Source organism: Acyrthosiphon pisum, chromosome X, assembly GCF_005508785.2.
Source record: "Acyrthosiphon pisum isolate AL4f chromosome X, pea_aphid_22Mar2018_4r6ur, whole genome shotgun sequence".
NCBI lineage: Eukaryota > Metazoa > Arthropoda > Insecta > Hemiptera > Aphididae > Acyrthosiphon > Acyrthosiphon pisum.
The window spans coordinates 60,853,442-60,870,405 of NC_042493.1; the positions used below are offsets into that span (position 1 = coordinate 60,853,442).

The window sequence follows — 16,964 nt, forward strand, 5'->3', positions numbered from 1 at the left end:
ATGTAGTAGTTCGTGGTTATTAGTATAGATATTTAAAAAAAAATTGGATTTTTATCAGGGCTTAAAACCGTTTCCAAAATTATAGGTAATCGGCTCCGGTAGGAGCCGAAATTTTTTTAAGAACCGGTTACCAGTTATCTTGTTTTGAGATGTGCCGTTTACCGGTTACCGGTTACCTTACACCACAATAAAAAAGTGATTATCAGTTACCGATTTTTAACGGTTTCCAAAATATTTAAACAACCGCTTACCAATTTTAAGCGGTTTAAATACCGCTTTTCACATCACGTTTTTTCGTTTTTGTTATCAACTATGAATTATTTGTAATGATATGTGTTTACACTTTTCATTAAATTAGTTACCGTGCCTTCGATAATTCAGCGCTGCTGTAACGCTTGGTCAGCAAAACTATGCTGCTTGTGATAGATAGCGTTTTTTAATTCATCACAACTTAGCAAACCAAACAGCGGTTCCATCATGTTAGAAACATACTGGTTAGATGCATCATAGAATTACTGATAACACTTTATTGATATTGTTTTGTAATCGAATAAACGAATCACTGAATAGAAAATAATAATAATAATAGCAGGGTAATAGACAATTGTGTAATACTACGATAAGTAGTTAATAAATACCACGATTTAAGATATTTGTATATCTTAAATCGTGGTAAATACTAAATCATATGATATATACTTGTATAGTTGTATATATATATATATATATATATTATGTACAATGAGTACTTTGTAGGTCATAAAATATAACCATGTGTCATTGTGTCCATGTAGGCTGCATTACGGGAAACGGCCATAGGGAATTTTAGTAATATTAAATAGTACAGAATACAGATATAAATATATAATTTTTAATTTAAAATATAAAATATAATATATACCTATATATTATTTTATAATATGCATAAACAGTATACCATTACGGCATTACCCGTATCCGTATGACATGTATGTATTTACTATTTTCTGTACAATTATATCATAAATAAAGAGATCTCTTTAAACTGATAAAGAGAATATTTTTCTAATAAATAAAGTATAAAAACTATAAACTGAAATAAAAATAAATAATTGGTAATTGGAACAAAGTTTTTTTTTCCCCATTGTACTGGTTACCGGGTATCGCTAAAATAACGATTTTCAGAAATGTCGATAATTGGTTTTTGGGATATGAATTTATAAACTTTTGTTAATCGGTTACCGGTATCCGCTTTCCAAACTGCAGATAAATTAGATAACCGGTTTAGGGTTCGCAAAATGTACGGTTTTTAACGGTTTTTCACGAAAAACCGGTAAACGGTTTTAAGCCCTGATTTTTATAAAATTCGTCAAAACTACGAACATTTGCACAATTATTTTTAGTTAGAAATTCATAAAAATGTAATGTATTATTCCTTATATACCTAAGTCTTACTATCTAGGAGATAAAAAAAAAAAGCCAAATTTTTATGAAGTTCATATTTTGAAAGGTAGAAAAACTTATGAGGGATGTTGTATTAAGTGTCCAAATTTTGGGTATAGAAAGACATTTATTTAATCATCGATCAGTATTCAGTATACACTATACACGAAACGGCAGAAATCGATTCGCGAACGTCCCGCGGAAAAACATATAATATATTACTTTTCCTCAGTCGGTAGGTGTAGTACAGTACAACTACTGCTGTAATAGTCATCGCAGTTTCAACCTCCACACGAAAATATTTCGCAGACCGGTGACGGGTGAACGTTTGTCGCGCGCGCATCGGTAGAACGGTCTCAAGTGATCCGCCAGACTGCCAAAGACTCGGTAAATGAAACGGAACTAGGGGAAAAAAAAACCAAACTGCTGAAAATGGCCTCGGCGATTCTTTTTTCCCATTCGTCGGCGAGCGGTGATCATTGATAACCGATTTTCCGTCGTGTACGTCGTCTCATTGCCTCGATAGGGAACACCATTGATACGCCAAGCGCACGATTATGCGAATCCACTCATATTTCAATCGTCGAAATACGACCGAACGCCCGTAACCAAAAACCAAATGGTGGTGGTTGTCATTCGGAATTGTGTTATTCTCGTAATACCGGAATCGCAACGCTAACACATCAAAAGGCCAAATCGCATTATTACAATGTCGACACGCGCAAATCGCGATCATAACGTTTTATATTACATTTTTTTTCGAACGTCAGTCATGTGCTAATCTAGGCACATATTATACGCTATATTAAGTTACAATATAATATACAATATAGTCCCGAATACGGTAATTCGCACGTATTTGCATTTTTTTTTATCTTTTGCCGTAAACCGCGGATTCGGCGATTTTAAATTACAATAATTACATTTTATTATTTTATTCGATCATCATATTTTATGCAGTCAACAAATTGGGATTTTCGACTACACGTGAATGCCTACTGGAATACCGAGGTAAGAACGATTCTAAATGAATCATATTGAATCATATTTTATTAGTTTTTCCTCTGATTAAATAAACTGGCATTCTCCGTCACACGGATAATTTTGTGCGATCTGTATAATTATTATACTATGATACATTTGCCGATGTACTGTAGAAAAGATACTATGCATTTTATTGAATTACTACCAAAATGTAAGATTGGAACTAGGTAGGTATTTTAACGAACATTAATTTTGTAAAATGTTACGGTGTAGGTATAGTAAATAATGAAATAAATTAATAAAATAATTTTAATCTTTAATACGTCTTATACTGATATAAATTACCAAATTACCTAAATGTAATTATATGAAAGGTAGCTAGTAAGTAGGTACATATATATTTTTGATTTATAATTAATTATCAAAATATTATGAATGTGTACTAAGTATGAATATGTTTGAAGATAATCAAATTCTTTAATATTAGTTTAGTTCTGCTAGATTAACTTTGTTTTAAATAATATTAATTCATAATTTGTTGGCACTTAAAATGATTAAGACTTACACCCACATTTGTTCTATTTTACGAATGCATAACATAACAAACTTGAAGTTATTAACTATTTTGTTGTAAATAAATTGACTTGTTATGAGAGAATACAAATTATTTTTGCCTTAAATTTTGGTAAGTCAAATACAGCTTTCTTAGCACTTCAAACTACTCAACACTTAGTATATTGTTTTATACAGTATAGAGTGTAAAAATAAAAAGCAGGTAAGTGGATGTCGCTCTGCTGTACAGTAAATTACAAATAAGTCATTGTAGGTATAATGGATTGTATTAGACTTGAATTCAATGATATAATATCATTGTATAAGAAAAACGATTCTGAGCGGAGACGGTTTGTCAGTCTGGATATTTTATATTGTTATTATTTATTTTATCATGTAATTTGTATTAATATTATAATATTATAATTTTTTTATTCGTTTCTATGGTGATGAACAGAGCGTTATTAAATTAAAATCCCATTTTTAGCGTTTTTTCGTAATTTTTCCCGTGGCATTTAATAACTATTGAGAAAATCAAAAATGACCTCTCTAAAGTATCATCTTGATCCAATTTGCTAAAAGATAAGGTACCTACTATATGTTGAAATCGAAGCACTCCTTTTGGTAGAAATTTTGTATACAAGATATAAAAAAAAATAAACATCATTATAAAACCAATAGCTTCCTCGTTCCGCTCAGAATCTAAAATAGGTCATTATAAATAAATTATTTATAAAAATAAAATAAATATTTTTGTAAAAATCATTTAAACTAAAAAAATATAGCTGTTTAAAAAGTATTAAAAAAAATATATGTTTTAAAGATAAGGCAAATGTTGACTATTTACTTAACTTTTTAGAGTTGTCGTTTTGAATGAAAATCTAAAATATTTAATAGGTAATGCAATTCTTTTTTGAATGTATGCTTTATTGTATGATGAATATGGGTTAGGTACTAAAAATATAATAAGCACCCACTGTGTGGTCTCCGTCTTACACACGTACAACATACCCAGGGGTTAAAGTGGGAAAAAATTCCAGAGTGGACTTGTTTTAAATGTATATATATATCTTAATATCCCATATAGTTTTAAAATATATAATTATAATATAATTACATATATAATTTTATGTATAATGTCTAATGTATAAAATTCTAATTTGTTAAAGGGGACGCTTTTTAACCGCAGTCAGAGGTAGCTGGACTGAGTCCTCCTGCGTCCCCCCCCACTTTAACCTTTGCATATCAAATTTTTGTTCACCAGTTTCAATACTGTGCCGTTAGTTTTGATAGTAATTTTTTTGATAATACCCATTATAAAATTTTAAGGTAAGTTATTATCTAGGGAACGACTTGGGCTTTTATTAATATAGTTATTTTTAAGTGTACATAGTTCTTTAGATAATAATCTTAACTCTAAATGTTATAATAGGTCTATTCACTCTAATATCAAAACTTACAGCGAACTATTGAAACTGGTAAACGAAAACTTGTCATGTATGTCGTACGTGTGTAAAACTGAGACAACACATGTGGGTATGACGTCCTCTTTACTTGAAATTGTTGAAGTACCTACTTATATTTTAATATTAGCTATAGGTAAACAAAATTAAATTAGGCATCACCATTATTCAATTTCAATTTAGGTAGTTATATTTTTGGAATATACCTAGAACCTATTGTGTGTATTTTCTTTGTTTGATTTTGATTAATTGATTTCATATACATTTTTTATTCATAATTGTTTTGTACTGACTTGAATAAATAATAATTTGATGTAAACGTTTTTACTCTTGACCATTAATCTGTATTTTATTTCAGTCTTATTAAATGAAACATTAATTTCACTAGGTATATATTATTTTAGGATCTTGGCGTATTTTTCTATTAATCGATGAAATTATTGTAAATTGTAATAGTATGTATTATGCCTACCGATATTATGTAGCCTATGACTACTGCTCAAGGTTCACTATTACCTTTTGTAGATTATTGTATATCCCAGTGATTAGTTATTACTAATATCAAATTAGTAAATGCTTTCTGAAATTTGCAATATTATACAATCCATCTCTCAAAAGAAAAATATTAATAATGAAATAAGTACTTTAAGTTTCCACAGGTTAGGCTTAAAATTTATTTATTGAGATTAAAAAGTAGTTTTTTAAATTATCATGTTAAAACTTGATAAATTTTTTCATTTAATTATTAACTCATATACATAAAATGCAAATTAATTTTGAAATGACAAACAATTTTTAAAAAATGAATATATTATTAGGTACCTATCATGATTAAAGATATAATGGTTGCGTAACGAGCTATGATAAGAACATTAAATGTAGTTCCCGAAGTATCCTTGATAAATTGTTGATAAGAATATACGACTAGCGATCTCATTATATTATCACCACTCATTGTGTATTTCACTGCTACAAGTTATAATAGATTAATAGAACGCGCCGTAATACAATTCTTATCGGTCAAAAGTTGAACATTTTGGGGGTCATATTTTTAATTGTGGTACCTATCTAATTAAATAAAAGTTCTTTATATGACATAATTCTGTCTATCTTGTGTCCAGTATCACGTTTATTATCGAAATACAATGATATTTCCAGCCATTTTAATGTATTTTTATCTAAATACCTACATCAAATAATTAAATTTAAAAAAAATAATAATAATATTTTAAGCATTTATTTTGAAAATTTGAATAAAAAAAATAATGAAAAATGACCGGAATCACCTATCTCAACATTATTCAATTTAACAAAAATGTATATTTTGTTTTCTATTTCATGTTTTATTTTTATGTACAAATATAAAATTTTTTTTTTTTATCCCCAGTTTCCTTCTTTTATCTCTAACCCATAAATTGTTTAAATAAAACTACTTAGCTTTATGATACTTCTCTGATTAACTCATTACAATTTTGACTAAGTTAGAATTGATTTAATTAATCATTTTTATGTACAAGTAAATAAGAATACTTTCAATTAGTTACGCGGAAAATAGGTAACTTATATGATTCAAATAAAAGCTAATTTTGTTGCTTTAAATATAGCTATTGATATAAGATAATTAACTATACCTATTATATTGTTTTAAATTGTACCTACCTATAGAAATGTTTTCAATTTTTATTATTATATTATTTAATTTTGTAAGCAAATAACTATGTTTTTTTATTTTCAGATCCCAACAATCTTAACATAAAGCAAATGTAGCAATTAAAAACAAGAAATGGTATACAGTAGTTGTAAGTAATTACAAAAGACATCTTTGTAGACAATTTATATTATAACTTTCAAGTGAAATTTATCATTTAAAATTATTATCTATTATTTTTTTTGAAAAAAAAAAATAATATAGGTATAATATCTTAGAAAGTAATTTTTACTAAAATTGACACCTATGAATGGGAATGAATAATAGATATGCTCCCAGCACTGGTTAGAAAATGCAGCACAGCAAGCAGAGAAAAATCTTACCGAAGGACAAAAGAAAAAAAGAACAAGCACAAATTAAAATCTAAATCACACAAAAAACCTGCTCTAATTACTTCAAGTAAACATTTAGTTCAATATTCAGATGTTAGTTCTGAAGAACTTAGTAGTCCAGAGGCTGGTGAAATACATAGTGATTTCGATGATAAACATGGGGCCATACGTTTAAAACCTCCTACCAGAATAATAACTAATAATTTTCGAATTACTAGAGTCACGTCACCTAGAAATCTAGTAGAAGCCTGTTCCCCTATAAGTAATCATTGGGAACTAGATCCAGTACTAGATAAATCTTCAATGTCTACCACTTTCAATATAAATAATTGCGTAGACATGACATCAGAAGTATCACGTTTAAAGTACAAAAAAGCTAAAAAATCCAATAAAAAACCCAAAAGCCCTAATACAAAAAAGAAAAAAAAGAAGAAGGATTTGAAACATAAATCTGATGAATTACCAGACTGTGATAATAGTTTTGTGAAGTTTTCCAAATGTTCTAATTCGGAACCTTCCAAACGAAATGGTGATTTTATTGAACCTGTTAAAAAGCATAAACCTATTGAGGTGTCACATACTCCACCATTAACAAAACCAGCTCATATCAAAGTTTCCAAAGTTGAGGTAACACATAAAGAGGAAGAAAAACACACCAAACATCATAGAAAAGAAAATAAAAGGTAATAATTTATCTGACCCACTTTTGTCAACAATATAACATTGGTTTTGATTAATATTCTATTGGCCTGGTTATTGTAGGATTCACAGAAGTATTTTTAATATTTTAAAAGTAAATATTTAATTAGTCTAATTTTATAAATATATTTTTAAGTTGGATGAAGAGCCCACCATTATTAAATTTAGCAATAAGGAAAGAATATAGCCGTACTCCTGAACCTGTAGATGGTAAATATAATTATCGACCACGAAGTGTTTCAAAACAAAATAATCGGTTTGTGTTATTATTAATGATAAATAGTTATTACCAATTAACCTATTTTAATACTATACAAATTTAGGGACCATAAAAGACGTATGGATGAGTTTGAAAGATATGACACTGACGACCTCAAGTCTAGTAGGACTCGAGACAAACACGAGAGCAAACACGAGAGCAAACATGAGAGCAAACACGAGAGCAAACATGAGAGCAAACACGAGAGCAAACACGAGAGCAAACACGAGAGCAAACATGAAAGGAGTAGAGTACGGAAAACTAAATCTGATAAAGATAGATCACCAGTACACAGCCACAGGTACGTTATTTTTACTTTAGGTTAATTTTCAAGTTTTACTCAGTATTTATAAATTTAAGTAGTTTCAGAGGATGCTACACCCGTATGTGTTGTATCCGTCTTACAAATGTACAACATTAGAAAAACTGTTTTGTGCGGTATAGAACCGCTCAGGCTGTAGTGATAGTTAAGACTCCAAATTTATGTACAATAAAGTTCAGAACATTATTTGTAAAATCCATTATTTACAGCCAAAGTTCTCTTTTTATGTAGTGAAAATTTCATTTCTTTGTTGTTACTGTAGCCCTTTCGGTTCTTTCCTGCGCATAACAGTTTTTTCTATGTCTTACATTTATAAGACAGAAACAATTAATGAATATACCTAATAAAATAGTTTGGATAGAGCAATGAGGGCTTAATTCTCTGTAGGTTTTTGTGTAAATTACTGTTAAATAAGTTGTATGAAATGTCGCCCGTTGTTAGGTTTAGACATTTGATAATATGCGAGAAATAAATATTTTCTGTGATGCATCGATTAAAAAGAACTCATCACTTATTATGTCCTGCAATTTTGTTGGTATTGACAATACCATTATTGAATGATTTATTTTTTTATTTTTTCTTAGCGGTTAGGTCAATAAGGCTATTTAGAGTATTAAATATGAAAAATGTACTTATAAACAAATTGTTGCTATAGATACCAATACTTTGTAATTTATAGATCATATACCTAAATCTAAAATAGTATAGATTGCTTTACATTTTTACTTAACCTAGCAATTAAAAAATTGTTAGTCCCAAATTGTTTATTCCTTTTTATAGAATTTGACATTTTCAGATATTTAATAATTAAAGATGATTTGTGATACTTTATACATTATAATTCATTTAAATGACTAGATGATAACATTTAATTTAAAACACTTGTGAGTGTTTACTTTTAAATTATAAGATATTTTCTAATAGTTTTAAAATAATATTGAAGATACCTAAATAGTTTTAAAAAAAAAAAATGTTAGTGATATTTTGTAATTCAAATATATCTTAATCAGTATTAAAGTGAAATGTATGAATTCATATTAAACATTTATTGAATGTGTTTTTAGATTATCACGAAGTCCAATTCGAGATCGTAGACACCATGAACACGTGAAAAGTTCTAAAGCTGGATATTCACAATCCCATTCTCATTCCCATTCCCGTTCTCGTTCTCGTTCACATTCCCCCCATCAACCGAGACATGATCATCATCATGCACACCACTCGCCAAAACGTGGTCAAAAATCTCCACCGCGTACTACTACTTCCAAATCATCAAAGCATACGTCTCATATACCGCGAACAATCTCACCTCACAATTCTCGTTCTTCGAGAAAATCAAGTCATAATCAACCAAAATATTCACGTTCTCCATCTAAAAACATCCGCACTCAAAGTAAATCGTCTTCTCCAGTAAAGGATTCAAAAACTACTAAAAAGCATTCTGATAGTGATTCACCTGGATGTTATTCTTCAGTTTCTAAGAAAAAAAAATCTACAAAAAGTCCAGCAAAACAATATAATTCTAAAGTAAAACTTAGTGAAACGAGTCTTTTTGCTGAGTTGGTAAAAGATCGGCAGATGCGGGAATTAGCCATGAAGTGTTTAACTCAAATTAGTTCTAAGACTGTTGATGAAAATGATGTAGTTGAAATACAGGATGATTCAGAAAATGAACAAAATAGTTCTAAGACAAATGATATAAATACAAAATTAAATAAAATAAATGCAAACGATGATGTGGATTCTTGTGAAATAGTAGAAATGTCAGAAAATATCAGTCAAACTACTAAACCTGATGTTGAAACATCTGATGTAAAATCAGTTACTTCACCAATTTCAGAAATTACGACAAACATTCCAGTGATTTCTCTTAAAAGTCAAAGTCCGTCTATTACAAAAGTAGAGATCATAGAAAATGGAATTGAACATTCTGTAGAACCTAAAGAGCCTAAAGTAATATTAACACCCAAAATAACTCCACCTGAGAAAAAAGTAGAAGTAATAGAAAATAAAGATATGTCAAAAATGCCATTGCCGCCTGTTTTTTCAATACACAATGAAACGTCACCAGATTCAGAACTTAAGAGTTCAAAAAAAAGCTTTAAAGATTTACCTCTACCACCAGGTAAGTTTTTTTAGAATGTTAAAAGTAATCGACTGTCATTACACTGTCAGAAGTATATTTAAACCTGTTTAATATCACTGACCTTGATCTTTATTCTGCAACTTGATTTCACATATCAATTCGTTCAGAAACAAATGACAAGATGATAATATCATTATCCTATTTTTTTTCTACTATAGTTTTTCACTTTAGTTTTTCAGTTTATATTGTGGATTAATCAATAATGTATTGTAGAAGAGTTGATAAATACTTTTATTCAATGCTCATTAATCTCTTATTTGTATTAATTATTTCAAGACAATTTATTTTTATTAATTTAAATATTTTACCTCTTAGATCTCAATAACCATACATTTAATTTATACTTAAAATAAAATAAATGTTTTAATTTTTGGAACAAATGCATAAATAAAACATTTGTTCAAAGATTCAACGGAAAAAGTTTTATATATTTTGTAAACTAGATTATTTTCAACACATATTTTAAGATTTGTTAGTACTGGTAATTTAAACTTTAATGAAATATTATGACCCGATCAGACAATTTTAATCTCACCGAATTTTGGTTATTATGCAATATTTTAAATATTGATGCCTATAATCATTATTGTAATGTTTTCAGGACTTGTTCAAAATGCCGATAAGACAGATGATGATAAAAATCTTTCTTTGTCAGAAATTGTATCAAATCCTTTACCTGATCATCAACAAAGTGCAATTAAAAGATCAATTATGTTGGGCTTAGGATCAGTGTTTCCACAAAGCTTTTCATTCACTTCAAACACGGAACTGCCCTCTCGTCCATTAGATCCAAATGTTAAGATTAAACGACCTAGAGTACTTTATCGAAGACGGAATACAAAATCTGCTGCAGCCAATAACCCTATTGATTGGGGAGAGCAGTGTGTTGATATGTTTGAAGTAATAAATCAAATAGGTGAAGGTACCTATGGTCAAGTTTACAAAGCAAAAGATAAAACTTCAGGTATATAATACGCAATTTGTTCAGACTTAATTTAAAGCAGCACCAAATATATTCATAAAAATACAATGTACATTCTAAATATATTATATTTATGCAATATGTTTAATAACTTTTAAATATTGTTTTACTTTCAGGTACATTTGTAGCATTGAAAAAAGTTCGTCTTGAAAATGAGAAGGAAGGATTCCCAATTACCGCTGTTCGAGAAATAAAAATTTTACGGCAATTAAACCATAAAAATATTGTTAACCTTAGAGAAATTGTAACTGATAAACAAGATGCCCTTGATTTTAAGAAAGTAAACTATAGATTGTATACTTTATAAAAATCCATTTGAACTCTGTTCTTTGTTAGAGATAAATTAATATTATTCATGTTTTTTTTTTATTCCTTAGGATAGAGGATCGTTCTATTTAGTATTTGAATACATGGATCATGATCTTATGGGATTATTAGAATCCGGAATGGTTGACTTTAATGAGACACATAATGCAAGTATTATGCGACAATTGTTGGAAGGCTTAAATTATTGTCATCGTCGAAATTTTCTTCATAGAGATATCAAATGCAGCAACATCTTAATGAATAACAAGTAAAGTCTAGTTTATTGTTCAATTTACAGAATTGATTTTAATATTTTCATATTTTTACTATTTATTTTTGTTACTAAATTTTTTACTTATTTCTAACTTTAGAGGTGAAGTGAAGTTGGCTGATTTTGGTCTAGCTAGGTTGTATAACGCTCAAGATAGACAAAGGCCGTACACTAATAAAGTGATAACCCTCTGGTATAGGCCACCTGAATTATTACTAGGCGAAGAGAGGTATGGAACTTCAATAGACGTTTGGTCTTGTGGATGTATTTTGGGAGAATTGTTCTTAAAAAAACCTTTATTTCAGGTAATATTTTATTTTAAATTTACATACAATGTGTTATTGTATTATATATATTAAATTATTGGTGCTACATAGAAGCTAATTTAGTGTATATATTGTACATTTTTAACATCCCCACATACCATTATGAAAAATTCTATTTAATTTAGTGATGTAACAAATTAAATAAATCATTATAAAATGTATAGGTTTTCTAATTTGACAGTGATGTTTGATGTGGTAATGTGCATATTATATTTTACAGGCCAACGAAGAAATGATGCAATTGGAAACAATATCTCGTTTATGTGGTAGTCCAACACCAGCTGTGTGGCCTACTGTGATTAACTTGCCTTTCTGGCATTCCTTAAAAGCTAAGAAAGTATATCGACGTCGGTTACGTGAAGAATTTACATTTATGAATGATAGTGCCTTGGATCTTTTAGATCATATGTTAGAATTAGACCCTAGCAAACGAATTACTGCTGACAAAGCTCTAAAATGCAATTGGTTAAAAAATGTTCAACCTGATAAGTTAGTATTAAACTATTGATACAAATAATTTTTCTCTTAAAAGAAATTGGCAATTAGTATAAATATTTTATAAATATATTTATGAATATTGTATAGAATGGATGTGACAGCATTACCAACATGGCAAGATTGTCATGAACTTTGGAGCAAAAAAAGAAAAAGAGATCAAAGAGTACGAGAAAACCAGCCCAAGACTAACGATTCTAGTGAACCAATACCACCGGCTGGAGGGTTAGTTTCATATTTTATTTTTTTATACATGTTATTGTAAAATATTTATTTAAGTTAATTATTTTTTTTTCTGATTTAGAATTCCCGCTGATGTACAAAATAATGAAAATAATTTAGCTGATAGTTTAAAATCAACTGTTGAAAATAATACCAATGAAGCGGAAAGTGATATTATAGCAGCAGCGCTTGCCAATAACAATTCAACAAAATCTGATATTGAATCTGAAAAGCCTCATAACAATGTGGAAACAGATGAGGTACATTGATTCAGTATTCAGATAATGTATTATAGTTGATTAGATAAAATAATTAGCTTAATGTTATCTATAGCAATTGGTAAATATAGTTATGTGATATATTTTATTATTATTATCTAACAATTATACCTCATTGTATAAGAAATACAACACATTTAATAGTTTTTAAAGTAGTATGTTTAATTTATGATGAAATCATTATACTTTTTAAAATATTATAAGCTGATATTTACATCTTGAAATGTATATAAAATACAAGTATGATATTCACCTTATAATGGAATTGCACCAGGCAAACGACTTTTTCTGTTATAAAAGTGTTTCCTCTATACGGAAGCTTTAATAGGGAATATAGGTAACACAGGGCTGTTATTTTCTGTTGTAAGGAGATTTATGTCTGTTATAACAACATTTTACTATAACTGATATTATAATTTTAAAAACTGAAGTTATTTTTGCATCATGAAAATGTTTTTGACCAACAACTCATAAATTATACTGAAATAAAATAATACAGTTTAAATTATTTGTGTGTCATACAGTTGCAAATTATAATAAAATATTTAGTTGTTTAATCATAAAACGCAAGTACTAATATCTGATATTAACCTTTTAATAATGGAAGCAAATCTTGCAACATGAAAATATTTTTGACCAACAACTTATAAATTATATAGAAATAAAATAATAGAGTTTAAATTATTTTTGTCCTACAGTTTCAAACTTGTTAAAATTCTAAATAGTTTAATCTTAAAATGCAAGTACTAATATCTGATATTAATCTTTTAATAACGGAAGCAAATTTTGCAACATGAAAATGTTTTTGACCAACAACTCATAAATTATATTGAAATAAAATAATACACTTTAAATTATTTGTGTGTCATACAGCTGCAAATTATAATAAAATATTAAGTTGTATAATCCTAAAACGCAAGTACTAATATCTGATATTAACCTTTTAATAATGGAAGCAAATCTTGCAACATGAAAATGTTTTTGACTAACAACTACTAAATTATACTGAAATAAAATAATACAGTTTAAATTATTTGTGTGTCATACAGCTGCAAATTATAATAAAATATTAAGTTGTATAATCTTAAAACGCAAGTACTAATATCTGATATTAACCTTTTAATAATGGAAGCAAATCTTGCAACATGAAAATGTTTTTGACCAACAACTACTAAATTATACTGAAATAAAATATTACAGTTTAAATTATTTGTGTGTCATACAGCGGCAAATTATAATAAAATATTAAGTTGTATAATCTTAAAACGCAAGTACTAATATCTGATATTAACCTTTTAATAATGGAAGCAAATCTTGCAACATGAAAATGTTTTTGACCAACAACTACTAAATTAAACTGAAATAAAATAATACAGTTTAAATTATTTGTGTGTCATACAGTTTCAAACTTTTTAAAATTCTAAATAGTTTAATCTTAAGGCGCAAATACTAATATCTTATATTAATCTTTTAATAACGGAAGCAAATCTTGTAACATGATAATTTTTTTGACCATCAATTATTAAATTATACCGAAAAAAAATATATAGTGTAAATTACCTGCGTGTTTTACGTCTTCAAAAATGTTAAAATTATAAATAGTTTAATCATGCTAATCACGTTACCCATGCAAGTTTCTATTTTACTTGCAAACACCATGAAAAATTGTTGTTCATCAGAATTGATTCTGTGTTGTTAGTTTTAATAATATAGTGTATTGACTTATTATCAAAATTAAAGTTAAGAACATTATCTGTGCTTAATTTTCAATATTTTAATTTTAATTTTGTAAATTTTATTTTATGATCACATGACATATCTTGATTAAAAATTAAAATATTGCTAAAAAAGTTGACTTAAGCACAGATAAATGTCTTACCTCTAAGTTTAATAGGTCAATATTTATAGGGCTCTAATATTAAAACTAATAACACACAATCGATCCTGGTTAACACAAGTTTACTATGCTCTAGCTTTGTAAGACTACACATGCATGAGTAAGTGCTAATGTTTTATATTAGTTTTTTAATAATGGAAGCAATTGTTGCAACATGAAAATATTTTTCACTGACTATAAATTAAACTAAAATAAAATATACAGTTTAAATACAGCTGCAAACTATATTGAAATAGTATTATTTTAAAATGCATGTACTTTTATATCAATTCTTATATATCAACTCTATATTGTGTTTGTTACAAAAATAAGTTTGGTTTTTTTTATTTAATTTTTCTCTATTTTTTTAGTATAAGTATGAATTTATCATAACTAACATGCTACATAGCATGTTCTTGTGAATTAATTAATTTAATCCACATTTTATAATGTATTGTTTTTATGTTTTAGGTGTCTAGTACAACTGTTGACGTAATTGATGATTTAAATCTGACTCCACCTATCAACGATTTTAATCAATGCTTAAACACTTTCCTTCCAAAAACTGGTAGATTTTAGATCAAGCATTTTCTTTTAATTATATTAGTTTTTTACACTCATAATGGTTTTAATTATTATTATTATTATTATTAATATAATCATAATTAAATATGTTTATGCATACATATATGTAGGGTGTTTTCTCGTTTTCCTGTATTAGTATTATGGGGGGGGGAAAAACTGGTCTACCATGCATATATTTGTATATAAATTAATATATGATATATAGTATATAGTATATACATATGTGTATTTTAGGTTTATAATTTGTTTAATAATTTTTTACTTCGTTATTACTTAATATTATATAAAGATAACTATATGTTTATTATATTTTTTTTTTAGAGATGATAGTTATATATTTTTACATTCAATTTGGACACGCGTACAATTAAGTTTAGTTTAATGTTTTGTGTTGTATATTTAATATTTATCCATGTAAAATTATAAATATTTGTAATTAAATTATTATAATTTAATTGTTATCCTGAAAAAATATTTATAATTTAATTGTTATCCTGAAAAAAAATATACAAAATTGCCCACTAGGAAAACTGCATGAACTTTCATCACCATATTTGTCGAGCATAATAATTATACAATTTAACTCATTTCAATGAATTATAATACAAATATTAAAATAACTTTTACTACAAAAACTGTTTGCCTTAATTTATAAGTGGTCATTACATTCTTTACAATTCTTTCCAATCAAGATTATACCAAAGTAGATTTTTAATCAAAAAATTGTCCTAATTATTAGCTGTAAATTGTATTAATATATTTTTAATATTAATGAAATAATAATTGTTAAATGACTAAGCTTAAATTTAGATTTTCATCTATTAATACATTTGATATGTTATTGTTATCAAATACCTTATAAACTTAAAGCAATCGTTCATCAGGGTATTAATATTATTGAACTTGCTGTAGCTTTTTTTTCTCAATAAATCCTTATTTATATTTTACAAATTAGATTTAGTCCTAATAATAGGTTTAAGTAGTTGTATGTTTAATTATATGATCATTATGAACTGATACAAATTGTAAATATTTTTGTTACATCTTATATATAAACTGTTCATCTGTGGTAGAGTATAATATATATTATACACATTATTATATATTATATTTTTTGAATGAAAAGTATTATTGTTTCAATTTTTACAGTAAGTAGTATTAAGAAAAAACTATTTTAAGCTAAATCAACTTGAGATAAAATATTTTGCGAACAATTAGTTCAATTTTATGCTTGATGTACGTTGTTATGTGTGTATAATATTGTATATTTTTTAATATAACATTAAAATGAATTAAAAAAATATTTCTAATTTTGTTCTCTTCCACAAATCATTGGAATTAGTTTGAGGATGTATTCAAATTTTTGAAAGAAGTATAATATCACATTCTCAATGATGTTCTGCATTTTAAATCATGATAAATTGTTGAAATGTACATTATTGACATGTACATAATTGCAAATGTAATTTTTTTTTTATTTCATATTAGAAAAAAAAATTTTAATATAATATAAATAATTAATCAACAATTACAATTATAATTGATACATTTGTTCAATATTTTTTATTTAATAAATTGAATTTTAATTTATTTATCCTGATTTTTTTTTTGCCACTTCAGAACCATAATTTCTGGTTTAGTCTTAACTCATAACTAGAGACTGGTATTATATTATTTTATATATTTATTTGAATTTTGTCGACGGGTTTAGTTGTTTTCGACAATTTTAACAGTTT

General features: G+C 27.1%; 1 protein-coding gene across 4 annotated transcripts; it reads left to right on the forward strand.

Annotated features, from left to right (window-relative positions):
• The first annotated feature begins 1,894 nt into the window (after nt 1-1,894).
• LOC100168376 (cyclin-dependent kinase 12) lies at nt 1,895-15,409 on the forward strand. Of its 4 annotated transcripts, XM_016804842.2 has the most exons (14): nt 1,896-2,433; nt 6,157-6,220; nt 6,334-7,144; nt 7,297-7,416; nt 7,484-7,720; nt 8,806-9,866; nt 10,489-10,851; nt 10,986-11,149; nt 11,247-11,443; nt 11,547-11,751; nt 11,993-12,261; nt 12,358-12,492; nt 12,572-12,749; nt 15,115-15,409. In XM_016804842.2, the coding sequence occupies exons 3-14, from the start codon at nt 6,399-6,401 to the stop codon at nt 15,220-15,222; spliced, it is 3,783 nt and encodes a 1,260-aa protein (XP_016660331.1). In that variant the 5' UTR covers nt 1,896-2,433; nt 6,157-6,220; nt 6,334-6,398; the 3' UTR covers nt 15,223-15,409. The 4 variants fall into 4 exon arrangements, 3 of the variants coding, with proteins under 3 accessions (XP_016660331.1, XP_029343757.1, XP_029343760.1); XR_003839112.1 differs by having other exon boundaries at nt 1,895-2,433; nt 6,157-7,144; nt 12,572-12,828; nt 15,115-15,229; XM_029487897.1 differs by having other exon boundaries at nt 6,157-7,144.
• The last annotated feature ends 1,555 nt before the right edge of the window (nt 15,410-16,964 follow it).